The sequence below is a fragment of the Coturnix japonica genome, chromosome 37 (genome assembly GCF_054131305.1).
Source record: "Coturnix japonica strain WE chromosome 37, WE-NBRP24, whole genome shotgun sequence".
NCBI lineage: Eukaryota > Metazoa > Chordata > Aves > Galliformes > Phasianidae > Coturnix > Coturnix japonica.
The window spans coordinates 2,222,644-2,243,017 of NC_140699.1; the positions used below are offsets into that span (position 1 = coordinate 2,222,644).

At 38.2% G+C, this 20,374-nt stretch overlaps 4 protein-coding genes across 4 annotated transcripts; all 4 read left to right on the plus strand.

Moving 5' to 3' along the window:
- Positions 1-259: 259 nt before the first annotated feature.
- LOC146754892 (obscurin-like) lies at positions 260-1,491 on the plus strand. The gene is made up of 2 exons (XM_085526487.1): positions 260-519; positions 1,157-1,491. The coding sequence occupies exons 1-2, from the start codon at positions 270-272 to the stop codon at positions 1,489-1,491; spliced, it is 585 nt and encodes a 194-aa protein (XP_085382613.1). The 5' UTR covers positions 260-269.
- Positions 1,492-2,069: 578 nt separating this feature from the next.
- On the plus strand, positions 2,070-6,405 carry LOC146754893 (kinesin-like protein KIF20B). Its single transcript, XM_085526595.1, has 5 exons — positions 2,070-2,330; positions 2,947-3,213; positions 4,985-5,252; positions 5,748-5,809; positions 6,013-6,405. Exons 2-4 carry the CDS (start codon positions 3,181-3,183, stop codon positions 5,768-5,770), a joined length of 324 nt encoding a protein of 107 aa, XP_085382721.1. The 5' UTR covers positions 2,070-2,330; positions 2,947-3,180; the 3' UTR covers positions 5,771-5,809; positions 6,013-6,405.
- A 955-nt stretch (positions 6,406-7,360) lies between these two features.
- On the plus strand, positions 7,361-11,830 carry LOC146754894 (kinesin-like protein KIF20B). The gene is made up of 3 exons (XM_085526519.1): positions 7,361-7,547; positions 9,980-11,183; positions 11,624-11,830. Exons 2-3 carry the CDS (start codon positions 10,036-10,038, stop codon positions 11,793-11,795), a joined length of 1,320 nt encoding a protein of 439 aa, XP_085382645.1. The 5' UTR covers positions 7,361-7,547; positions 9,980-10,035; the 3' UTR covers positions 11,796-11,830.
- A 4,145-nt stretch (positions 11,831-15,975) lies between these two features.
- On the plus strand, positions 15,976-18,994 carry LOC146754895 (kinesin-like protein KIF20B). The gene is made up of 4 exons (XM_085526640.1): positions 15,976-16,187; positions 16,916-17,042; positions 17,580-17,722; positions 18,735-18,994. Exons 1-4 carry the CDS (start codon positions 16,011-16,013, stop codon positions 18,813-18,815), a joined length of 528 nt encoding a protein of 175 aa, XP_085382766.1. The 5' UTR covers positions 15,976-16,010; the 3' UTR covers positions 18,816-18,994.
- Positions 18,995-20,374: the final 1,380 nt, after the last annotated feature.

Below are 20,374 nucleotides of genomic sequence, written 5' to 3' on the forward strand. Positions count from 1 at the left end.
CAATTACTTCATATGATATCAGTCCCACCCAAGGCAATGCAGGCTGTCCCTCCTGTTCCCTGTATTCTCCTACTGATTAGTTCAGAATTACATAAAGTGCATTCAGTCAACAGACATGAAACCGCTTTAGGTTCTATATTGGTGTCGTCAGTGCTGGTAAAGATTTATTTATCCCTCTTTAAAAATCTGAAAGCAACTGGAAATGTCTCAACTTCTGTATCACGTTGTTCTGTTTTGCCCTTTTAATTGCAGAGAAGCCTGCTGTCTTCATGAAGTCCTTGGATGATGTTTTTGGTGAGGAGCGGGGTGTGATTAAATTGGAATGCGAAGTCTCTAAAGAGAAGGTCAAACCAGTGTGGAAGAAGGACGGTGTTCTGCTCACTTCTGGCAACAAGTATGAGCTGGTACAGTCTGGGAAGACCCTATATCCCCTTATCCATGACTTCGAGAAGTCAGATGCAGGTTTCTATACCTGTGATATTGTCCGTGATGTTGCCAAATCAAAGGTCGGCATTCAGGGTAAGTACTGTGGAAAGTAAAGGAGTGCTGAAAGCACATTCAGTGTCTTACACCTATTCCCCCACGAGCCTTAATAGTTTCTACAATAGAAGTGTATTACTGCAATTTAGCACAGTGATGTCTGGAAAATTCCCATTGCTTTTGATGTAAATGTATCTCATTTTGCCATGAAAATCACCAAACACATCAAGAATGTCCTGGAAATATTTCCTTTCTAAACATCCCTAAAATGGAGAAATGGTTTGAACACCAGTAGGGGTAGGATGGTAACAAATTAGCTAATAGAAACATTTAATGTCTTGTCGTAGGCAAAACCCTTTTTCTCATGCAGCATCCTAGAGTTGTCCTCTCTGTTAGGTTGTTCCCTCTGTAGCTCATTGAATCTTCATTCTGCTCCATGGACTGAGCTGCTCTAATTGTAGTTCTTCCAGAGCAAAGACAAGAGATTCACGTCTCTTTTTTTTTTTTTATAGCTTTCTGGTAATTCTGAGTGGAGAATGTCTTAGAGAATACATCAGTAAGGAACGCAGCCATGTTCTGCAAATCCTGAGTTCAAACACCAGTACTGCTACTCATGTCAGTCACAAATGCCTTTTCTCCATATAAACCTCATACTAACCTATCTCTTACCTTCCAGAGCTGAATAGTGGCATTACCAAACGGCTGAAAAACACTGAAATCCAGGAGGGAGAAGATTGTACTTTTGAATGCATTCCGTCCCATGAAAGCATTGATGAGTTCAAGTGGACACTGAATAGAAGCAGAGTGGAAAGTGGTGGGCGATTTAAAGCTTCTAACGTGAGTCGGAAATATACTCTCATTATCAAAAGTGTGACTCCTACTGACGCTGGGGAAGTCGTTTTTACTGCCCGTGGTCTAACCTCCAAAGCCTCTCTGTCTGTGAAAGGTAATGAGATGGGTGAGATTCTGGGGTCTGATTCCTTCAACTGTCTTCTGATAAGATTGTCATGAGAGCTAACTCATAATATGGTTAAAGTGAATAGCAACCTTCTACTTGAACCTCGAAGCACTGAGAATTTCTCTTAAAAATAAGTAAAAGGAGGAACCATTTGACACAAATGTGAGAACTACCCAAAGCACTGGGGTAGTGTTGGAAATGGGCATCTCACTACAGCTTGTTCCATTAACAGTAAATCAGGAATGATCTGTTGAGGGAACTGTGGGAGCAAATATCCTCTAAGTATAAGCTGAAGGGATGGCCTTCACATCATCTAGCTGTACAACAAATTCCTATCTAGAACATGTGCATCTGAGAGCATCATCCGAGGCTCCCAGTGTGATGAGTGGAGAGAAGAAAGAGGCAGTTTTCAGACACGGTTCATCATCCTCAATTGGGTAGATTTAAGAGAGAATAAATGCTGCCTGGAATTCTATTGTCTGTACTTTGCAGATTACTGCTGGCTGTAGGATGGCGTCTGTTGCAAGTGCCTCTCTAACTTATCTCCAGCATGTAGATGCATGTATTTTGAGAGAGGCATCCTACCCTAAGTGTATGTTACTCAAAAAGCAATGTTTTCTTCCAGGAAAACCTACTGAGGTTTCAAAACAGCTGGAGGATAAGACAGCAGCAGCAGGGCAGGACATCAGCCTGAGCTGTGAGCTGTCAAAACCGGATTTGAACATCAGGTGGTACAAGGATGGCAAAGCAATCAGAAAAAGCCAGAAGTACGACTTGCAGCAGGAGGGAAGTGGGGCCATTCTGATCATCCATGACTCTACTGCCAAGGACAGTGGGGAGTACCCCTGTGAGACAGAGGACTCCATAACAAAAGCCAGGGTCACTGTGCAAGGTGAGTTGAAAAGCACACTGTGGATGGCATGTAGAGAAGTCGAGGTAAATATCTGCAGCCTGTGGGTGATGTTTTTCTCTTCTGTTTCCTTGAGCAGGATCAATTCTTAGTTTTCAGAAAATATGATGGATTAAAATCTTTTCCTTAAAATAATCTGGAAACCGAATGATTCTCCAGTGTGATGTGGATCTGGGCAGCCTGGTCTAGTGGTTGGTGGCCCCTTGAAAGGGGGTTTAAAACTAGATGCTCTTTGAGGTCCTTTCCTACTGATTCTGTGATCATTCTATGGTTCTATGATCTTGGTTGTTAGTGAGCCAAGAAAAGATGGCAATCTGAATTAGTCTATATTGAATATGTGTAATCAAAACTATATGCAGTTGATCAGATGAGATCCTACCAGCGCATGTATAATGGTATTGAACTTTCCAGATATCTACTGGAATTATCAAACCTATGTAAATGGGTGGACTCTGTGGTCTTCTTAGACTCTTTGCATCTCTATGTGATATTCTGAAATGAGGGCAAAGGAGATTCAAGACACCTCTGTATGCTTGGGACTTGTTGGGGTAACAAATCCCTTTGTCCTACACCCACATCCTTTTTTTTTTCCTTCCAGAAAAACCTAATTACTTTATCAAGGAACTTTCAGATCTGAAAATTGAAGAAAGTGGAAGTGCACTTTTTACATGTCAGAGCGAGAAAGCCGCATCCTTCGTCATATGGAGGAAAGGCATTGCTGTGCTCAGGCCTGGCAGGAAATACAAGAGGGCACAGAAAGGACAAGACCTGCAGCTGAGCATAAAAAATCTGGAGAAAAGTGACAGTGACGTGTACACCTGTGACATTGGTGATGCCCAGTCCAGAGCCAAGCTGGGTGTACAAGGTATGTGTGAGAGCCATATGACTGCGCATCCTGTTTCTCCACTACCAAGACATTATCCTGGTAGAATTTGTACATTTATGGCAGGTCTTTGGGGCTGCAGCTGTCTGGCCTGAATAGCGGTTCACAAGCCATGCACAGAGCAAGCTGCACGGAAAGGGAAAGAGCTACCGACTAGAGCAGTGCCATTGAGAACTTTATGTATCATTTAAAAACCAAAAATGCTGATGTACGGTGAGGCTGGTGACCCAGAAATCAGTGTGAACTTTCTATCTCTGACCTTTCTGAGTTACAAATAGTCCTCCAGAGTTCTAGGCAAAAATTCCCTTATGCTGCATTCTGGGTAGTTGTCACGGTTTAAACAAAAATCTACCTGTGTCCATGACAGGGGGGCCACAGGCAAGCGAGGTGCTAGAAGGAGCTGAACCTCTGTCCCAACTACTTCAGAAGCAGCCCAAACCCCCTCATACACAGCTAAGATCTCCTTCTCAGTTGGAGTGTAGCACTCCTCAGACCCTTTATATGCTCGACTCCAAAGTCCCGAGGGTTGGCCTTGGGTTTCTCCTGAAGCTCTTTGCCACAAACTCCAAGTGGGACCTTTCTCTCCAGCAGCAGTGTAGAGGATGTTCTTCACATCCTGTCCCGTCCGTACTGGCCCCAAGGCCACGGCACGGGCTATCTCTTGTTTTACCTGCTCAAAAGCCTGCTGCTGCTCAGGACCCCATGAGAAATTATTCTTCTTCCGTGTTACCTGATAGAGAGGGCTCACTATGTGGCTGTAGTTTGGGACATGCATTCTCCAAAAGCCCACTACTCCCAGAAAAGATTGGGTCTCTGTCTTGTTGGTGGGAGGAGACATAGCAGTGATTTTGTCAGTCACATCTGCTGGGATGTGTCGATGCCCATCTTGCCGTTTTACACCTAAGAACTGGATTTCCTGGGCAGACCCCTTCACCTTGCTGCGCTTAATGGCAAAACCAGCTTGCAAAAGAATTTGGATTATCTGTTTTCTTTTCTTGAAAATCTCTGCTGCTGTATGGCCCCACACGACAATATTGTCAATATACTGCAAGTGTTCGGGAGCAGTAAAATTATTCATGCTTTATATGACGTTATGATGTGGAATACTGATAGCAAAATTACAAAATTATTAAACCATGACACCCTGGTATTTTTCTTTTTTTTTTTCTTCAATATTTTTCTTTTTTTTTTCTTAAATATTTTCTTTTTTACTATTTAAATGTTATGGGCACATCTTATAGCAACACAAGGCTGTTTACAAAGAAGTGCATGCTGTGTTGCTGTATGATGAGCAAGATACATCTATTCTTCATCTAGCAGGAATAGTTGCTGAGCCTTAAGAACAGTTTCAGAAAGCTTTGGGAATTTGGGCATTTTCCTTGTTTCTGCAACACAAAATGAAAATTTACGCTGTATACAAAGAAAGGGGGAGTCCAAACTTGTACGTTAAATTTGAAGGAGATCAATCTGGGGTAATATTTAAAAAAAAAAAAAAAAAAAAAAAAAAAGAAAAAGGGAGCGTGGTCATCAAATACTATAAAATATATTAGCTGTTACTAGAATGCCACTTATCTTCCCCCCATACGAATCACTGTCATGTTGTATGTGAATTTGTGAGGTGGGTTTTGAAGCTGAAATTAAAAACTTCTTGTATGGCTGTCTTCATAGTGGCTATCCAGACTATCTGTAGAAATAACAGCTATTATGTAGTCAGCTATTCACCAGTTTTAACTGATTATAAATTACGTTTCAGGGTGGAGAACATAGCATAGTGCCTGACACCTGTGTTGATCCTGAGGGCATTCTTGATTCTGTGCATTATGATGTCATGGATATTAAAGAGCAAGCTGAGGCAGCACATAGTTCCATTGTATCCCTGGAGGACCCGAAGGAAGATACTGGCTGGTTTGAAAAGCATCTGGAGAAAACTAACTTTGAACTGATGGAGACCAAAGAAGAGCTAACAGAGAAAAACACCAAACTACTTAAAACTGAAGAAGAGCTGATGCAGAAGAACAAAGGTGAGTTATGCGATGTGAAAGGTAAAAGACAGAAATAGTTCATTAATCTAAAAGAGAAATAACCAGTTTGAGTAGGAATTAGAGGAGATGTTCTACCTTTGGAACCATAGCCTGTAGATAAGTGATAGTTTGTTCCTTGTGTATATTCAGGTTCAGCAATTCCACGGTTTTTGGTTATTTCTTTTCTTTTTTTCCCCCTCTCCTTTAAACTGCAACTAGCAGCTTTACGCTTTCGTAAGTATGGGGTTAAATGTCTATTTCTTGATTTTTACTTTTATATTGTAATCTCTACTCTTCTTTATGCCTTGTTGATGCAATGTTTTCGTTCCAAGAAATATAGAAAACTTTTGAATCACTCCCAATAAGTGAAGACCACATGCAAATTAATTAATCTGTTCAAAAGCTACCTAAACATTAGAATATCTGGAAAAATTGATTACTTAATAAACTATCTATTGGCTACTTATGTAATACAACCTTTTCTGTGTGTTACAGACTTTGAAATGCAGATGATTTAATTGGATGAGTCTATTGAGCAACTTAAAGAAGCAACTGAGGTAACTTTATCAAGAAGATGTTGTGTAAAATTGTTTTAATACCAACTTGTGGTAGCTTAAAATGCTATTCCAGTAGGCTCCATTAATAGATTTCTTACCGAGCTTAGCTTAACTGAATTTGCCTTTAATGCATTGTGTAATTCAGCTACTTAACACTACATTAGAAACTGATGACTGATTTTTTTTTATTTTTTATTTCCAAGAAAATGAATGCACAAAATGAAAGGATTCGAGAGCTAATGGACATCGTGGTGCAGAAAGATGACATTATTACAGAGCTACAAGACTTAAAATCTCATTTAGAAGAAAAAGTAAAAGATTATGTGAGTTTTACACATCTCCATATCCTTATACAAAAAAAGGAAAACACTAATTCTATGCTTGTAATCAACACAATTTTGGAAAACTGATTTTCTGTATGTAGCTGGTACTCGCTTGAAATTGTAAACAATTCAAATTTATCTGAAGGTAGTTGTTGTTAACACAAACAACAAAAATATCAGTGTGTTCCACTAACTCCTGCCTCACACTCCTACATCAGAGGAAGAGCAACAGTAAAAGTATGTTGAGTAGAGTTGGAAGTACGAGTATGAATGGTCAGGATATCTCCACGTTCTATGCAGTCCATAAAACTTTATCCTGACTAATGTACTGCGAGCTACTGAATATGTGAAGACTAGCTTGATTAAGTATGTGTGCATACCACTTCTGGTGGTTTTTGTTCATTTTTTGATGTTTGGTAGCCTGAAGTAGCTCTGAAAACATTTATAGTTAATTCTGTCACTCAGATCTCTAACCTTGTAAGCTTAGCAACTTGACCCTTCTTAGTCTTTGACTGTCTGCATCACTGCAACTTAGTATTTCCATGGTATTAAAGCTGACTGTGATGAGTAGTCATGTCCTCACCTATTACTTCTTCCAAGAACAAGGCTCCAACTCTATCTGTGAGATTGTGTGGCCTGAACACTTCTGGGGCTTTTCTTTTCATAAGTTACTAAAGATGAATAATCAGTCCTTGGCAGTGCCAGCATGGCTTAACAATCGTCATCTTGTAAGTAAGGAAGCTTCACTTGTGGTCAAGGACACAATCTAAAATATGCGTGACAGAGCTGACTAAGCTTTAAGGTTGGATTATATCTGTCACGATGAAAGTGATTTTAGCAGCTTAGCAGAAGTGTGATGTGATGAACTTGTATGAGAGCTGACCATTTGCTCTTTGACCGTGTTTGTAATTTTGTTGACTTCTTGGAAACAGGAAATTCTTTGATAAACTGGTAAACTCTTGATTGTGTGCAAGTCTTTTACTTTGTAACCTGCTAGGCTCTTGCTTTCCCTTGTATACTCTACCGAGTATTGCACTTGTCATTATCTGAAGGTGTACTTGTTCTGTCTGCTATTGAAATTTGTAACTGATGTCTATAGAGTCACCGGGTAAATATTTTAGCTGTATGGTTTTGTGTAAATATTTGCCTACAGAAGATTACTTAGACTTAAGTGCTCCTTTTGTTAAGCTTCAATGTAACTGATCTTATATCAATACAGGAAAAGACTACCTACCATTTAACTACCATTAAAGCAGAACCGGCAGAAGAGAACACTAATAATGGAACTGAAAGCAGCCAATTTTCAGTGCTTTCAGTTAAAGCACTGAAACAAGAGAAAACTGAGTTGGAAGTGGGAAGAAAGCGCAGTACTGATGAAGATAAGCCTACTGTGGAAGAGCCACCTCCAAAGAAAGGTACAGTTTCTTCCATCGTTGAACAGGGTGTCTTCCAAAACAATAAATTGCTTCCTATTCCGGATAGGAAGCAAAAGACTGTGAAGCGCGTACCTTATGGTATAAGGAGAAAAGCCACTGTGTTAAACTGTAAATAGAAGTAACTGTTATGTAAATATCCCTTTTTCAGAAGGTCCTATGCTGTTCATTTTTGAATGCTTAGGATTAAAAGTTTTTTGCACTATTTTTTTCCTTTTTGCTGCTTTTTCCTCATCTGTTGATGCACTTGCAGATTTAATAATAGTTTTAAAGCAGTTTCTTTAGGATTGTTTCAACTGCTGTTGCTGATCTTCTGAGTAGCATCAGCTGCTCAAGTGCTTTATTTTGTTTGTTTGTTTTGTTTTTCCTGAAGCAACTATCAAAATTGTTGACGACCTGCTAATTGCTCGTTCATGGGCAATATTTGAGCAAAATGGTTTGGATAAGCTCTGATGCATTTAACTTCACTTCTGGGCACAGCTGAGCATCAGTGTTCCTAGAATTACGGAAGGCATATACAATGTAGAAGGGAAAATCTAAAACTTAGCTGTAGTCCCTTCCTTTCTTGTATTCCTCTTGCAAAATATGTGCAAGGGAGAAAGTCAAGGCCTTCTTTGGATGAGATGCTGTTCTTGGATGATTTGTCCCTGCTGCCTTTATTTGGCATAAATATTGAATCCTAATGTGACCACTGAATGGCATCACATATAAGCATCTTACCAGAGACTGAGGGAGGGATGTGGACTCCTCCATACTCCAAATAGTAGTGGGTTTGTTATAATCATATGACCAAAGCTCTCATTTAAAAATTAATGACAGCAATGCTCCACATAGGAATTAAAATGGGTAGCTGATAGTCACAATGTCAGCATGAAGTTTTCGGTTAAGAAGTACTGAGTATTCAATCATGTTAAAATTTTCTTCTATTTGTGAGTATTAATAGCGTCCAATTTCAAAAAACTCTTAATATATATTCTTTAGCTATGTTAAATATACACAGTAGAACAATGAGCACAGGTATGTTGTGCTGGTTCTTTTGTAGAATTAGTTATATAAGTAGAACGAGCAAAAGTGTTTTAGGAGATGCTAGGTTATCTCAGCTTAAAGTTCAGGGTATTTACACCATTCTCTGAGCTTTTAGGTCTTGTTTCCTATGCTCTGTAATAATGCTTTTTCCCTACTTCCTCTGTAAGGAGCTTCTAGACTGAACATTACACATCTTCTCCCTAGTCTTATTTATCTTGCTTTAGTACTTGCTTGTTGTTTTCAGCATAAAGTGTTTAGATTACTTATAAATCATATTCCCCTCACTAGTGTTGCTGGGTGAGCAGTCAAAACCCAAAACCTGGTTTGGGGTGGAATATGCCACTGCTGTTTCTTCAGTATGACTTTTAAATCAGTTGAGGGCTGTATATAAAACTCCTTAGATGAGTTAAGAGGCTGTTTCCATGCAGTACATGTGAATCTGTATGTAATGCAGGCTGCACGTGGGTGCTATAAAATTCTGCATTGTAGTAATAAAAGGACTGTACAAGAATCACCATTGAATATATTGTTGTGGTGACCCAATCCCTAGTAAGTCTTGACTTATATTTATTTTTTTTAATACTTAAAGTATGCATATTATGGAATGGACATAACTGGATTCTAAAGCAATGATGAAATACAGCATAAGTTGCTTTTGATAGAAAGAAAATGCATGTGATTTTAGCTAATTGCTCACCAGTTAAAGAAAAAAACAGCCCCAAGCTAATGGAATATTTATGGAAACTTGAATCTGCAAATTTCTACAACTTTATGAGTGAACTTTATATGCAAATGAGTAAGTGTGGACAGAAGTAGGAATCCTCATATTTTGTTTAGAGATGAACTGAATAAGAGAGACAGATATCAACACTTAAGTGATCAACTTGTCCAGGGTTTTATCTTTCTTTTGAAAGTAAGAGGACTGTGAGTTGGAATGAAATTTCTTAGAGAACTGTTTATCTACCATTTAGATGTAGATGGAGTGATTCCTGGCTGCCTTATAGGGATTGCTGAAGCACGGAAGATAGAAAGAATACAGCTGTGAATTATCTATCTCGTTCCCATGTTTCTTAAATGTAATTAGATTTTCTACTGGTGTGGAGTGGAAGGTTTGAGTAGTGCCATGGTAAAAGTGTTCTTCCAGACTGAAAACCTTTTGCTGTGAATTCTGTATAGAAATCTGAGGCACCTGATTACGTGTTCAGAGGACTTGAATTCCTTCACTAGTATCAAATACTATGTGATGTGAGGGTATGGCTTGCATATTATGACAGTGTTTCACTTAGAAGTTGCTACTTGGTGTTGTGAACTGCTATGTAATAATGATTTTAATCAATCTGAGCTACATTCCTTTTCCCTTTTTGTTTGTTTGTTTGTTTGTTTTACAGTAGTTGTAAATGAGAGAAAGAAAAAGAACACTGTAGAGCAAAAGACAATTGAACACATGAAACAAAAGTGCTCCGCGTACCGAAAGGAAGTACTAGCACTGAGGGAAAGAACTGAAATCTTGGAACGTCATTTAGCTGTGCTTGAAGAACAATGCAGAAGAGAAAAAAATAAAAAAGAAGATTTCAGTAAGCAGGTAACAAGCCTGCGTATTGAGCTTTCTTTTTCTGAAGTAACAGCTAATGTCCTCCGTGAACAAATTCTGCAGGGTCAAGCTGACTATCGGGAAATTGCTTCTGAACTGGATGAACAGAAATCTATAAATATGACACTAGAAGACAAAAATGCCCAACTAACTAACAACATAGAAGTTGCCAAGGAATATATAATTGATAAAGTGTCACAAGTAAAAAAAATGCGGACCAAATTAGATGAATTATACAAATGTCACTTAGAGTTTCGTGCCATCGGTACTGACTTTGTCAGTGTAAAGGATTCCTCAGACTCTGAAAAAGATGAGACAGGGACATCTCAAATTAGTTCTGCATGCATTCAGTCACAGACTTCTTCCATCTCAGATCTTGTGCAGGACCTCTCCTTTAACTATAGTCTTGAAAGGATTTGGGAGGTATGCAGAAATATTGTTGATGTTTCCTCACAAAAAAGTCAGCACATCAAAGCACTGCTTCGAGACAATGAAAACCTAAAGGCGGGACTGAATAATGCTGAAAATCATAATCGTCAACTTGTAATGAAGCTATGTGAGATTACAACTCACACTAGTCAGGAAGATGATCTTGTGAATCAGTTACATGAGCAAATAGAAAAGAAAACTCAGGACTTTGAAGAAAAGACTGCAGAAGATCAGAGAGTGATTGCACAATTTCAGGAGGAAGTTGCCAACTGTGAGGTAAAAATAAGAGAGCTTGAATATCGCCTGGAAGCTTCCAAGACAATGGAAGACAATGTGTCAAAACTCAATGAATTACTTAAAGAAAAAGAATCTATTATTGTTAATCTAGAGACAGTTACAGCAACTCTGCAGGAGAAGTCTGCAAATGCAGATAAAAAGGTTGAAGAGTTAAGTAGCAAAGAAGCAAATCTGATTCAAGAAGTTATGCAGCTGAAAAACAGCTTGGAGCAGATGAAACATTCTCTTCAGGAAAAGGAAAAGAGTGAAATGGAGAAAGTGCAACGTATAGAATCGTAAGTAACCACTGAGTTAACTTAGAGCCCTTTGAGAATGAACTAGAGTTAAAAATAGTTAATGGGAACATCCCTTCGACTTAATGCATCTGCATGCTTATCAATGGCCAAACTACTACTTTAGGATGCTTTGGTATGCTACTTGAGTTCCAAGGGAAAACAGGAGTGTGCAAGGAAATAAAGAATAATATGGGGATTTCTGGTGGTTTTGTTGTACATCCCTCAGAATAGCATCTGAATAATTTATTGCTTCAGCATCTGATTATGAGAAGCAAGCTGAAATTCAAAAGTAATTGTTTAAATCTTGTCACTGGTCTAGATAGATTTAAGAGTCTATTTACAAATAGAAACCAACAGGCAGGGCATGGATGAAGCTGTAATTGCTGTTTCCATGAGATGTGTAACAGTAATGTTCTTTGTGTCTTTATTTTTAACATAAGGCTAGAAAATATTCTTTCTGAGAGTTCTGCCCTTGTACTGAATTTGAAAAAAGATTTGCAGAGGAAAGAAGAAGAGTATGCAGATCTAAAAGACAAACATTCTGATGCCGAGAAACAAATTCAGCAAGTACAAAGCGAGGTTTGTAGTCAACTGAGCTATTTTTTTCTGTAAGATTATGCTTGGCTTTCTGCTGTTAAAACTTCTCAAACTTTAACTATGAAGCTGGAAATTTCACACTAGTGTGGCTAGCAGCAAATCTTAGGTAAAGTTGCCATTGAAGCTCTAGAGGGGACCAGAAGTTAAAACATGGTTTCGCATAGATAATGAAGACAGGAAAGTAAAGTTGGTTGGTAGTCTGGAATAAGGTTTGTGAAGAGAATAGCTAATCTGCCTCTGGAGGGGACTTGTTATTATCTCTACGTTACTGGTGACTTGCCATTGGTATCCGTGGTAACTCCAAAGCCTAAAACCTAAGTCTTGTGAAAAAACACTGATAACTGGGAAGAAGAATGCTATTTACTTGAAGAGAAATAGACTAATTTCCAGAGGCTCTTTAATATAAGCATGTATTTTTTTTTCTTCAGTTTCAGCTTCAGTGATGTTAATAGTTAAAATTTAATTATTAAACAAGAAGATATCTTAAAACCCATTTTGCAGGATCTTAGTCTGAAAGTTTATTGGGTGTGCTTGGGGTGGAAAATTGAAGCTTAAAAATGAATTCATGTCTTCCTTGGTAACCTTGCACTTGCTGTCGTTTTCCTACTCAGCACTTGTTTGTGAATTCCTCTTTATTTAACAAAGAAGTATTTGGCCAGGTTGGATTACAGAAGTCTTTTAATGAACCGTGAGCTGTGCTTACATTACAGGTGTCCACGATGCGTTCTGTGGAGGAATCCCTCAGGAACAGGATGGATGAACTTGAAAGGATTAATAACCAGTTTAAGGATGAGCTGGATTTTAAAGACTATACTATCCAGCAACTTAAACAGGTATTTTTCTTGCTCTTAATTTTTATTAAATGAATGATGCAGGTTTTCCAAGCAACAGGAAAAAGGCCAAAAAAAAAAAAAAAAATTGGAGCAAAATGAAAGTGGCCAACTGAATTTAGTGGTTGACCATGAAAGATATTCAAATAATTAGTCACTACAGAGCACTGGCAGATTGCTTTAAATACAATAATCTGCATAGTAAATACATATGTAATACATGCATATAACCTGATCTTGTTGAGTGACTTCACGATATGTTAATTGAAATGTCTTACCATAAACTCTTTTTATCAGCTTGAGTCCTTATTTATGCTATATGAAAAACTTATTAATTCTAGGCTGTCTTAAAAATTCTGCTTGTTTCTACTGTGTATGCTTTTCTTTCAACATGAAATATAGGAGCTGTTGGAAAAGGAACATAATCTTCAAAAGTGGCGTGAGGAGAGAGATCAGTTAGTAGAAGCTTTGGAAGAACAGCTCAAAACTTTGGCTTCTAATGCCATACAAAAAGAGACAGAAATAGCAGAACTGAGACAATCTGCCTTAAAGGATTCAAGCAAGGTCAGCTCTCCTTTCCTCCTACCTGATTAGCTACCCATAAATTCTGTAAAACTCCTATACCTGCTCTTTGTATTCTGGGTGTGGTTCTGTTCTTGAACACTGTCGTATTGACATCATGTGCAACTAACCAAAAAAAGCACCAGCTTTTATTTTTGTTCTTCAGAAACAGAATTTCTGTTAACTACTAAAATTTCAAATTTTTCAGTAGTTCAGATAAGCAGATGTCAGTTTGATGCTTATGATCCTACAGTCAGACTGGACATCTGTAGCTTTTTCTGATAATTCACAGCATTTCCGGATCCCAAGCTAGGCTCAATACTCAGACAGTAGTTCTGTCTCAGGTTTCTTACTTTCTTTGCTTTCTCTGAGGTAGTATCTACAATGGCTTGAAAAGACAGAAGGGGACGTGGAGAGAGATTAAGGGAAGCATCAAAAAGCAGAGGGGGGATGATCTCTGGAAGTTGCATTTCTTATTTCAACATCCAGCTTTTAATCAGGATAGCCAATCTAAGCCGTAGCATAGAATTTCAGAAGCTAAACAGAAGACTAAATGAGTTGTGCTCTTTTGAGAATGTTTGGATTCACTTTCTCTGAGAAGAAAGATGTTCTCATAGCAAAACTTCCCCTACAACTGCCGACTTTCTCACAGTACCGAGGATTTGGGAACAAATGAAAGCTCGGGTTATTATATCTTAAGGGAGATGAAGGCTGAAGCACATAAGTAGAATAGAAGAATCAAAATATATTGTATTACAACTTCCCAGGCAATTCTGTGACTACTGCACTTGTAACAGTGACCGTACAAATCCGTGAAATGTTACTGTTCTTGAATAGTTAAGTGTTCTAGCCTGCAATTCTAAAACTGATGCTACTAAGTAATTGCAATACTGCTTGTGTGTGTTAATTCCTTTTGCCAATCCCACAACTCAGCAGTTTTTACTGTTTATTAGGATAATGCAACTGTGATAGAAGAGTTAAGAAAAGAACTGGCTGACAAAGATGACTTTATAAAGGAATTAAAACAACGCATTAACCACAGTAGCCCTCAGTGTTTGCCAGAAATACCTTTACTTGAAGAAAGACAAAGTAGAAGGAATGACTCTGTAAATGAAAAGGTATGGTTATATTTATAGAAAGTCAGTACTTAACATCTTGTTAACCCCTTTTTGTTCTTCTGTTTTCCTAGGAGATACTGGAGCTGGAATCATTTTTCTTAGCATATAGTCCTTTAACTACATATTCAGTGATGAGTACTTGTTGGTTCTTTTTGTCTTCCACTCAAACATGAGCTCTCATCTTCTCAAAAATATTTTATTTACTAGAACACCATCTCTCTGTGTACATTATGGAACTTTTCCATGCAGTTTTCCATGTATTCGTATGTGGATGCTGAAGATTAGGCAGAGGTTTAGCCTTTGGTGTTCTAACATAGCAGCTGTGAGCGTGCAGAGTATGGGGGGAATGGATGACAAAACGACCAGCGTTACAGATTTTGTCCCTAAATAATGTCTCGCTTTCTCTCTTTTGGAGGCAGAATACTGCCTGAGACTGTTAGTGAGACCCAGTAGGGTGTATCTGAAGATCACACAATGAATAGATGTTACTACCTTCCCACACTTGTGCTGTGTTTCAGCTTACGTGTTCATGTGGCGTCTGAGCTTGAGGTTTTACACTGTAACTTTAGAAAACTCGAGATATTTTGGAAGTCTAATGCATAGCCTAATCTTTACTCATTTTAAATATTTACAGCCTAGGAAACAACAAAGCAAAACTAAAACTGGAGAAAGTATTCCATTAAGATGCAAAGCTGAAGACAATTATTTGTCACGTCCATGTACTAGGAGCCTCACTTCATTAAATGAATCTGAGGTTAGTATGAAATTTCAGATCTGAAAATGTTGTGATTGTATTGCTTTTGATAAGGAATGAGTAGGAAAAGATCTCATGTTCTCTAAACAATTCCCAAGTTTTAATTTATTTATCCCTTTCAAGGTGATCAGATCACCTGTTTTTATAGCCTTTGATAGGAATAAAAGCTGTTGAAACAATTGTGTGATGAATTTTTGTCAGGTGCTGTTGAAAACTCTCCTCATGTTAATGCTTATGAAGTGGCTCATGATTAGATAAGTTACTTGGAAAAAATTCATGGAGCCACTGAAACGGGCACAGCAAATTGAACTTATTTTCTTCCTCTGCAGGATTGCTGGATATTGTTTTGTTAGCAGATGATGTTAATCATTCCTATATAAGTTTTTAATTGCTAACTTTCATAAAATGGCAGTTACATATATTTTAAAAACAAAGTATTTATTAACCAGCTTAATTCTTGGAAATACAGTGGGTGGTGATACTCCATTCAGATTCTTAGCAGAGCCTGATAAAGTGGCTCTGACTACTTTTTGTCTTTCTACAATCTTTGGTAACTTTTTGAGAGGAAGAAGACTCCCCTCAGGGGGTCGGAACAGTGTAAGTAGTAAAAGCTGCTAGTCTGTGTTTGGGACACTGGAGTTTGCTAGTTACTAGCAGCAGTAGAAGCAGCCATCTACCATTTTCTGATGTCCCCAGCAGCCTGTCTTCCATGTGTTCAACCAGCATCTGAACTCATTTTTGATATGCTAGCTGAATTCCTGCCATAGAGAAGGAGGAGTCCAGGTGATCTCAGTTCTGACTTTGTTGTTCCTGTTGAGAAAAACAGGATTGGGTGGATTGTGGACAGTAAGTGCTGCTGGAGAAATGCATACTGACATTTCCCTGTCACTTAGCTGTGAATTTGCTGCCATTTGACCATGAGCAGGTACATGATAGCCTTCAGCTTAAGTACAGTGTCATTGCTTGAATGTCTGTATTAGCAAAAATGTTTAAAGTGTTCACTTTTGTGTATCAATTGTTCTTTCCAAAAGAATCATGGCTGAAACTTGTCTTATTTTCCCAGGATTTTGTGAAAAGTGAGAACACGAAAAATACAAAATCTGTCATGGCTTTTAATTCACCCTCTGCAAGTGACGAGAAAATGGTTGGTTTTTGTTCTAGTTTTGAAGCTAGCTTGGGACTTCCTGTAATTGTGTGGTCACACGAAAGAAGCAGTGTCTTATCCTTATCTGTATACCTGAATGGGAATCTTACATGCTTATGAGCTCTTCCTATTAAATTCCATAAGCTAACCAAAGGGCAAGTCAGTCTGTCCCCAGAGCGTGTAATGGCTGTACTGTGTAATGATTTGGAGGGAAGGATATTGCACACTGAATAGTTGGGAAGAGAAGCTTTAGTGTATTATCGTGTGCTTTTGTAAGTGAAGCCCTTGTATTAAACTAAGGTTCATATCATTAATATGCATGGCAGTTATTAAAAACAGATGTTCACATGTGATAGCAGTATCCTTGGCATGGTCAGAGTATGAGTAGTAGATTTTTCCCATCTGTTGTCTTCTGTTTTGTATGTTTGTTTATTTTATGTAATTAGAACAGCTTATGTAAGAAACAACTCCACAGCTTGGGAGCTACTTTTAAAGAAACTACTGCCTTATTAAGAAACTTTAAGAAACGTATGCCTTGAAATAGCTGAGATTTTGACAACTCCCTAAAGGGTATAAAATTGTCTACATTACTTGCCGTTGTGGTATCATCAGCATAATGAACAGAGGTGTCAGTAGTAAAGCTCAAAATGTCAACTTAAAATAACATTGAACTAAAATGAAGTTTAAACAGTGCTCTTGTTTCACATGTTCACATCTCTGTTGAACAGAAATCCGGAAAAGACTACTTCCTGAGAAAGCGAGTACATGCTTCAAGACTGACTAAAAAGAAGGATGAAACACTGCAAAAAGTTGGAGATTTTATTCAAAGCTCTCCTTCTATTATACACTCTAAAGGTTGGTGTAGAATAAGTTTTATTCCATGTTTTCTAGACATTGTAGAATGGCTTGTTTCTGCTGTAGGCTATTAATGTATGTGTTCTTAGACTTGTCTGCCATGTTAAGTTGTCCTTTGATTTATGAAGTAAATGCATTTATTCGTCTCTTCAGAGATTCATTATTACATTTGTGAAAACCTACAAGTATACAGAGAAAGTTGGTTCTGTCTTGTGCTTCTGTCAGCACGAAAGTTAGGCCTGTTGTTTAACTCCTGCTGAAGTTTCTGACTTCCAGCGACTTCTGAGCCATGATTGTCTTTCATACTCCATTTTAATGCGTGCTTTAAGCTGCCGTACCTGAAGCTATAAACTGTTTCAGCTATAGAAGCAATAAAGAACCTCGATGAACAAATACAATTTCTGAGTATTTTCACTTAAATTTTACGTGTCATTTATAAACCAAGTTTGTTACGAAGCTTTTTTTGCATTCAGTGATTTAAAGACTCACAAAACCAGTAAGTTGATTGGTTCACGTATCAAAAAAAATTTCTTCTAGCCAAGAAGCTGATGTCAGCAGTAAGTTCTCCTAAATCAAACGAACCTGAAAGTCTCGAAGAAGGAGAGACCAAGCCAAAACGATGCAAAAGGAAGCTGTATTCCACTGTCGTTTCTGGCCCTCTAGATATACCTGCTTCTTCGGTAAGCGATTATACTGTAGTCTTGGCTTAAAATAAACTACTAAGGAGTCCAAACAGACTGGAGGTTTCATCTATTTGCAGGGGAAGGTTGAAAGTACTGAGGTATTTCTTTATTCTACCAAGTCATTCTTGTTGGTCTTCCTGCTGTTCTGTTTTAGTTTGTCCTCAAAGATCTCTGTGTTTGGCTGGCTTACAGTTTACTAAGTAGGTGATGTAGCAATCACGGAGATGTCTTCTAATTTGGAATCATAGATAATTTCAGTGTGTTGGAGTGGGATTATTCTACTACATGCTTTTCTAGAGCACAACTTAGACAGCTTTTTAGGTATGCTTAAACTATGATCTCCTGTCTAAGCCAACTTGCAAAGGATCTGATGTGCCAGTTTCATGACTCTGTCGGCAGCTATTGTGCTAAGAACATTCTTGCTCTGTTGGAACTGCATCTTTTAATTATATTAGAGTCCTTTTTCTGTTCAGCAAAGTGATCATTTGCCCATACTGTAATATCCCTCTGAATTTTTTGATGATTTGACGAATGATAGGGGCACAAACCAAAATGTTATTTTTTTTGTTAGAGGATGAAGAAGATGAGACAATTTCTTCTCTCACTGTAGTTCTGAGAACATGGAACTGAACCGAGAACTGAAATTCTGGGCAAGTCATAGCTACAGGGATTGAGGCTAAAAATGTTTTCTGAACGCTTCATGTTTCACAAAACAAGTATTATAATACTCTTTTGAAAACAAGTATTTCAAAATGAAAGCTGCCTTCAGGCTTTCCTCAGATGTGTGTGCTTTTTTAAGATAAACAGGATTTTGTACATTCTCCATATTTGTTCCTTGTGATTAAGCTGCATTAAAATGATCTCGGTATCCCATAGTTTTCTGAATAAAATATAATAAGCAAATTCCATTCTGAAATCCATTTAGGGGAAGAAATATGTTTGCGTGGGTCAAGAAGAGCTTGTCAGTCTTGTGTGAAAAGATGAGTAACTTTTGAAATGTTTTCTTCAGGAATCTGAGGAACAAAAGAAGGAAAGTGATCATCTGATCATCAAGCGACGGCTGAGATCCAGAACAGCTAAAAAACCTTGAAGAAGCATGTTTGTTCCCCTTTCTCAGGACATACTTTTATCGTATTATTAAAACTGGTTGTTAATAAACAGTAACAGTTACTCCGTTGTGTTCTTAAATTTGTATATAGGTGTACAGTGTCTCTCTGACAGTTTCAAACTGACTCCATTGAGGCTGAAATAAATACAAGCTTTCTTAAACTGGGTTTGGATTTTATTGTGGTTAAGGGTTTATTTATTTTTGTCTTGCCTCCCCTGTATAGGAACAGTATCTCTAGGACTGATTGCTATTTACCCATTGTGCAGTAATAACTGTACTTGTTCAGGATGGCCTGGCTTGCTTTTTTCACGTGACTGGTGTACTTAGCAGAACTCTGGCAGAGAGAAGAGCATGAATACACATTAATATTTATGTATACTTAATTTTTGGGCCTTTTTAAAGAATTTTCTTTGGAGAGAAGATGGTGCCAATTCCTCAGTGTGGAAGAAAGGTGCTTTCCCTCACTTGTGCAAATTCAGCTTTAAATTAATAAACTTAGAAAAATAAACCCAATACATTTGGGGGGAATTCTAATATCCCAAATACTGTTCTCCCCCTCAGTGAGCTTCGAACCTTTAGATGCTGTTGGATGAATTAGCTGAAAGGTTCTCAGCTGGCAGTATGTCCTTGTGTTGTCTCCAAGTCCAATAGTTCCTATAGATTCAATTGCTCAGGAGGTAAAAACATGGATGAAAGCTGACTTGGGTGAATATTTGAGAGTTTGATGGGAGTGAATTGCCTTAAAAGCAGCTGGTGATAGAACAATATACTGATTGTATTTAAAAAAACCCACAATCGTACTATTTGTTGCTGTGCCGATAAGCTTTCTCCTTGCTTGTAGGCTTGTGAGATCCAGGTTTGCAGAAAACAATCTGTGAAAAATCATGGGAATCATGTGGTTTTATGCTCAGCAATCTCATTAAAAACTTGAACTGACTTTTAGAAGCTTTTCTCCATGGTGTTAGCTGGACAAATCTGCATGTGGAGGTCAACATGGAGGCTTTTATTGACCTGGAGTAGAAAACAGCATTCGTACCTACCAGGTGAGATGGGCAGCTACTGCACAGAAGAAACTGATGGAAGCATAAGTACTTGAAATCACCCTCCCTCCTATTTATTGACCTATGTATGTGAATGCCGTGCATGAATGCCTCATAGCCATATGTCAAAATGGAACAATGCTGCCTGAAGTGGTTGGTGACAATATGGAAGACGGTTCTGATTAGCTGCAGTTTGCAAATTACTTGCAAATATTTCATATCCTGAAGACTGCAATTTATCAGCCATGCAATATTGGAGGCAAAGTCATTGCAGGGGATGGGAGTGATCTACTTGTTCCAGAAGCTGTTAACAGAGCTCTCCTTGCTACTGGGTACATCATGATATACACTTAATTACACTACTTTTCAAATGGTATTTTTATTATGAGAACAGCCTCATTGCTGCCTGCTGCTGCATGGGAAAAGTAGTTGCACACTTGGTATAATTATATGTGGTTCTCTGCTGCAAAACTGACCTTTTACAAAACGTCACATGTGGTG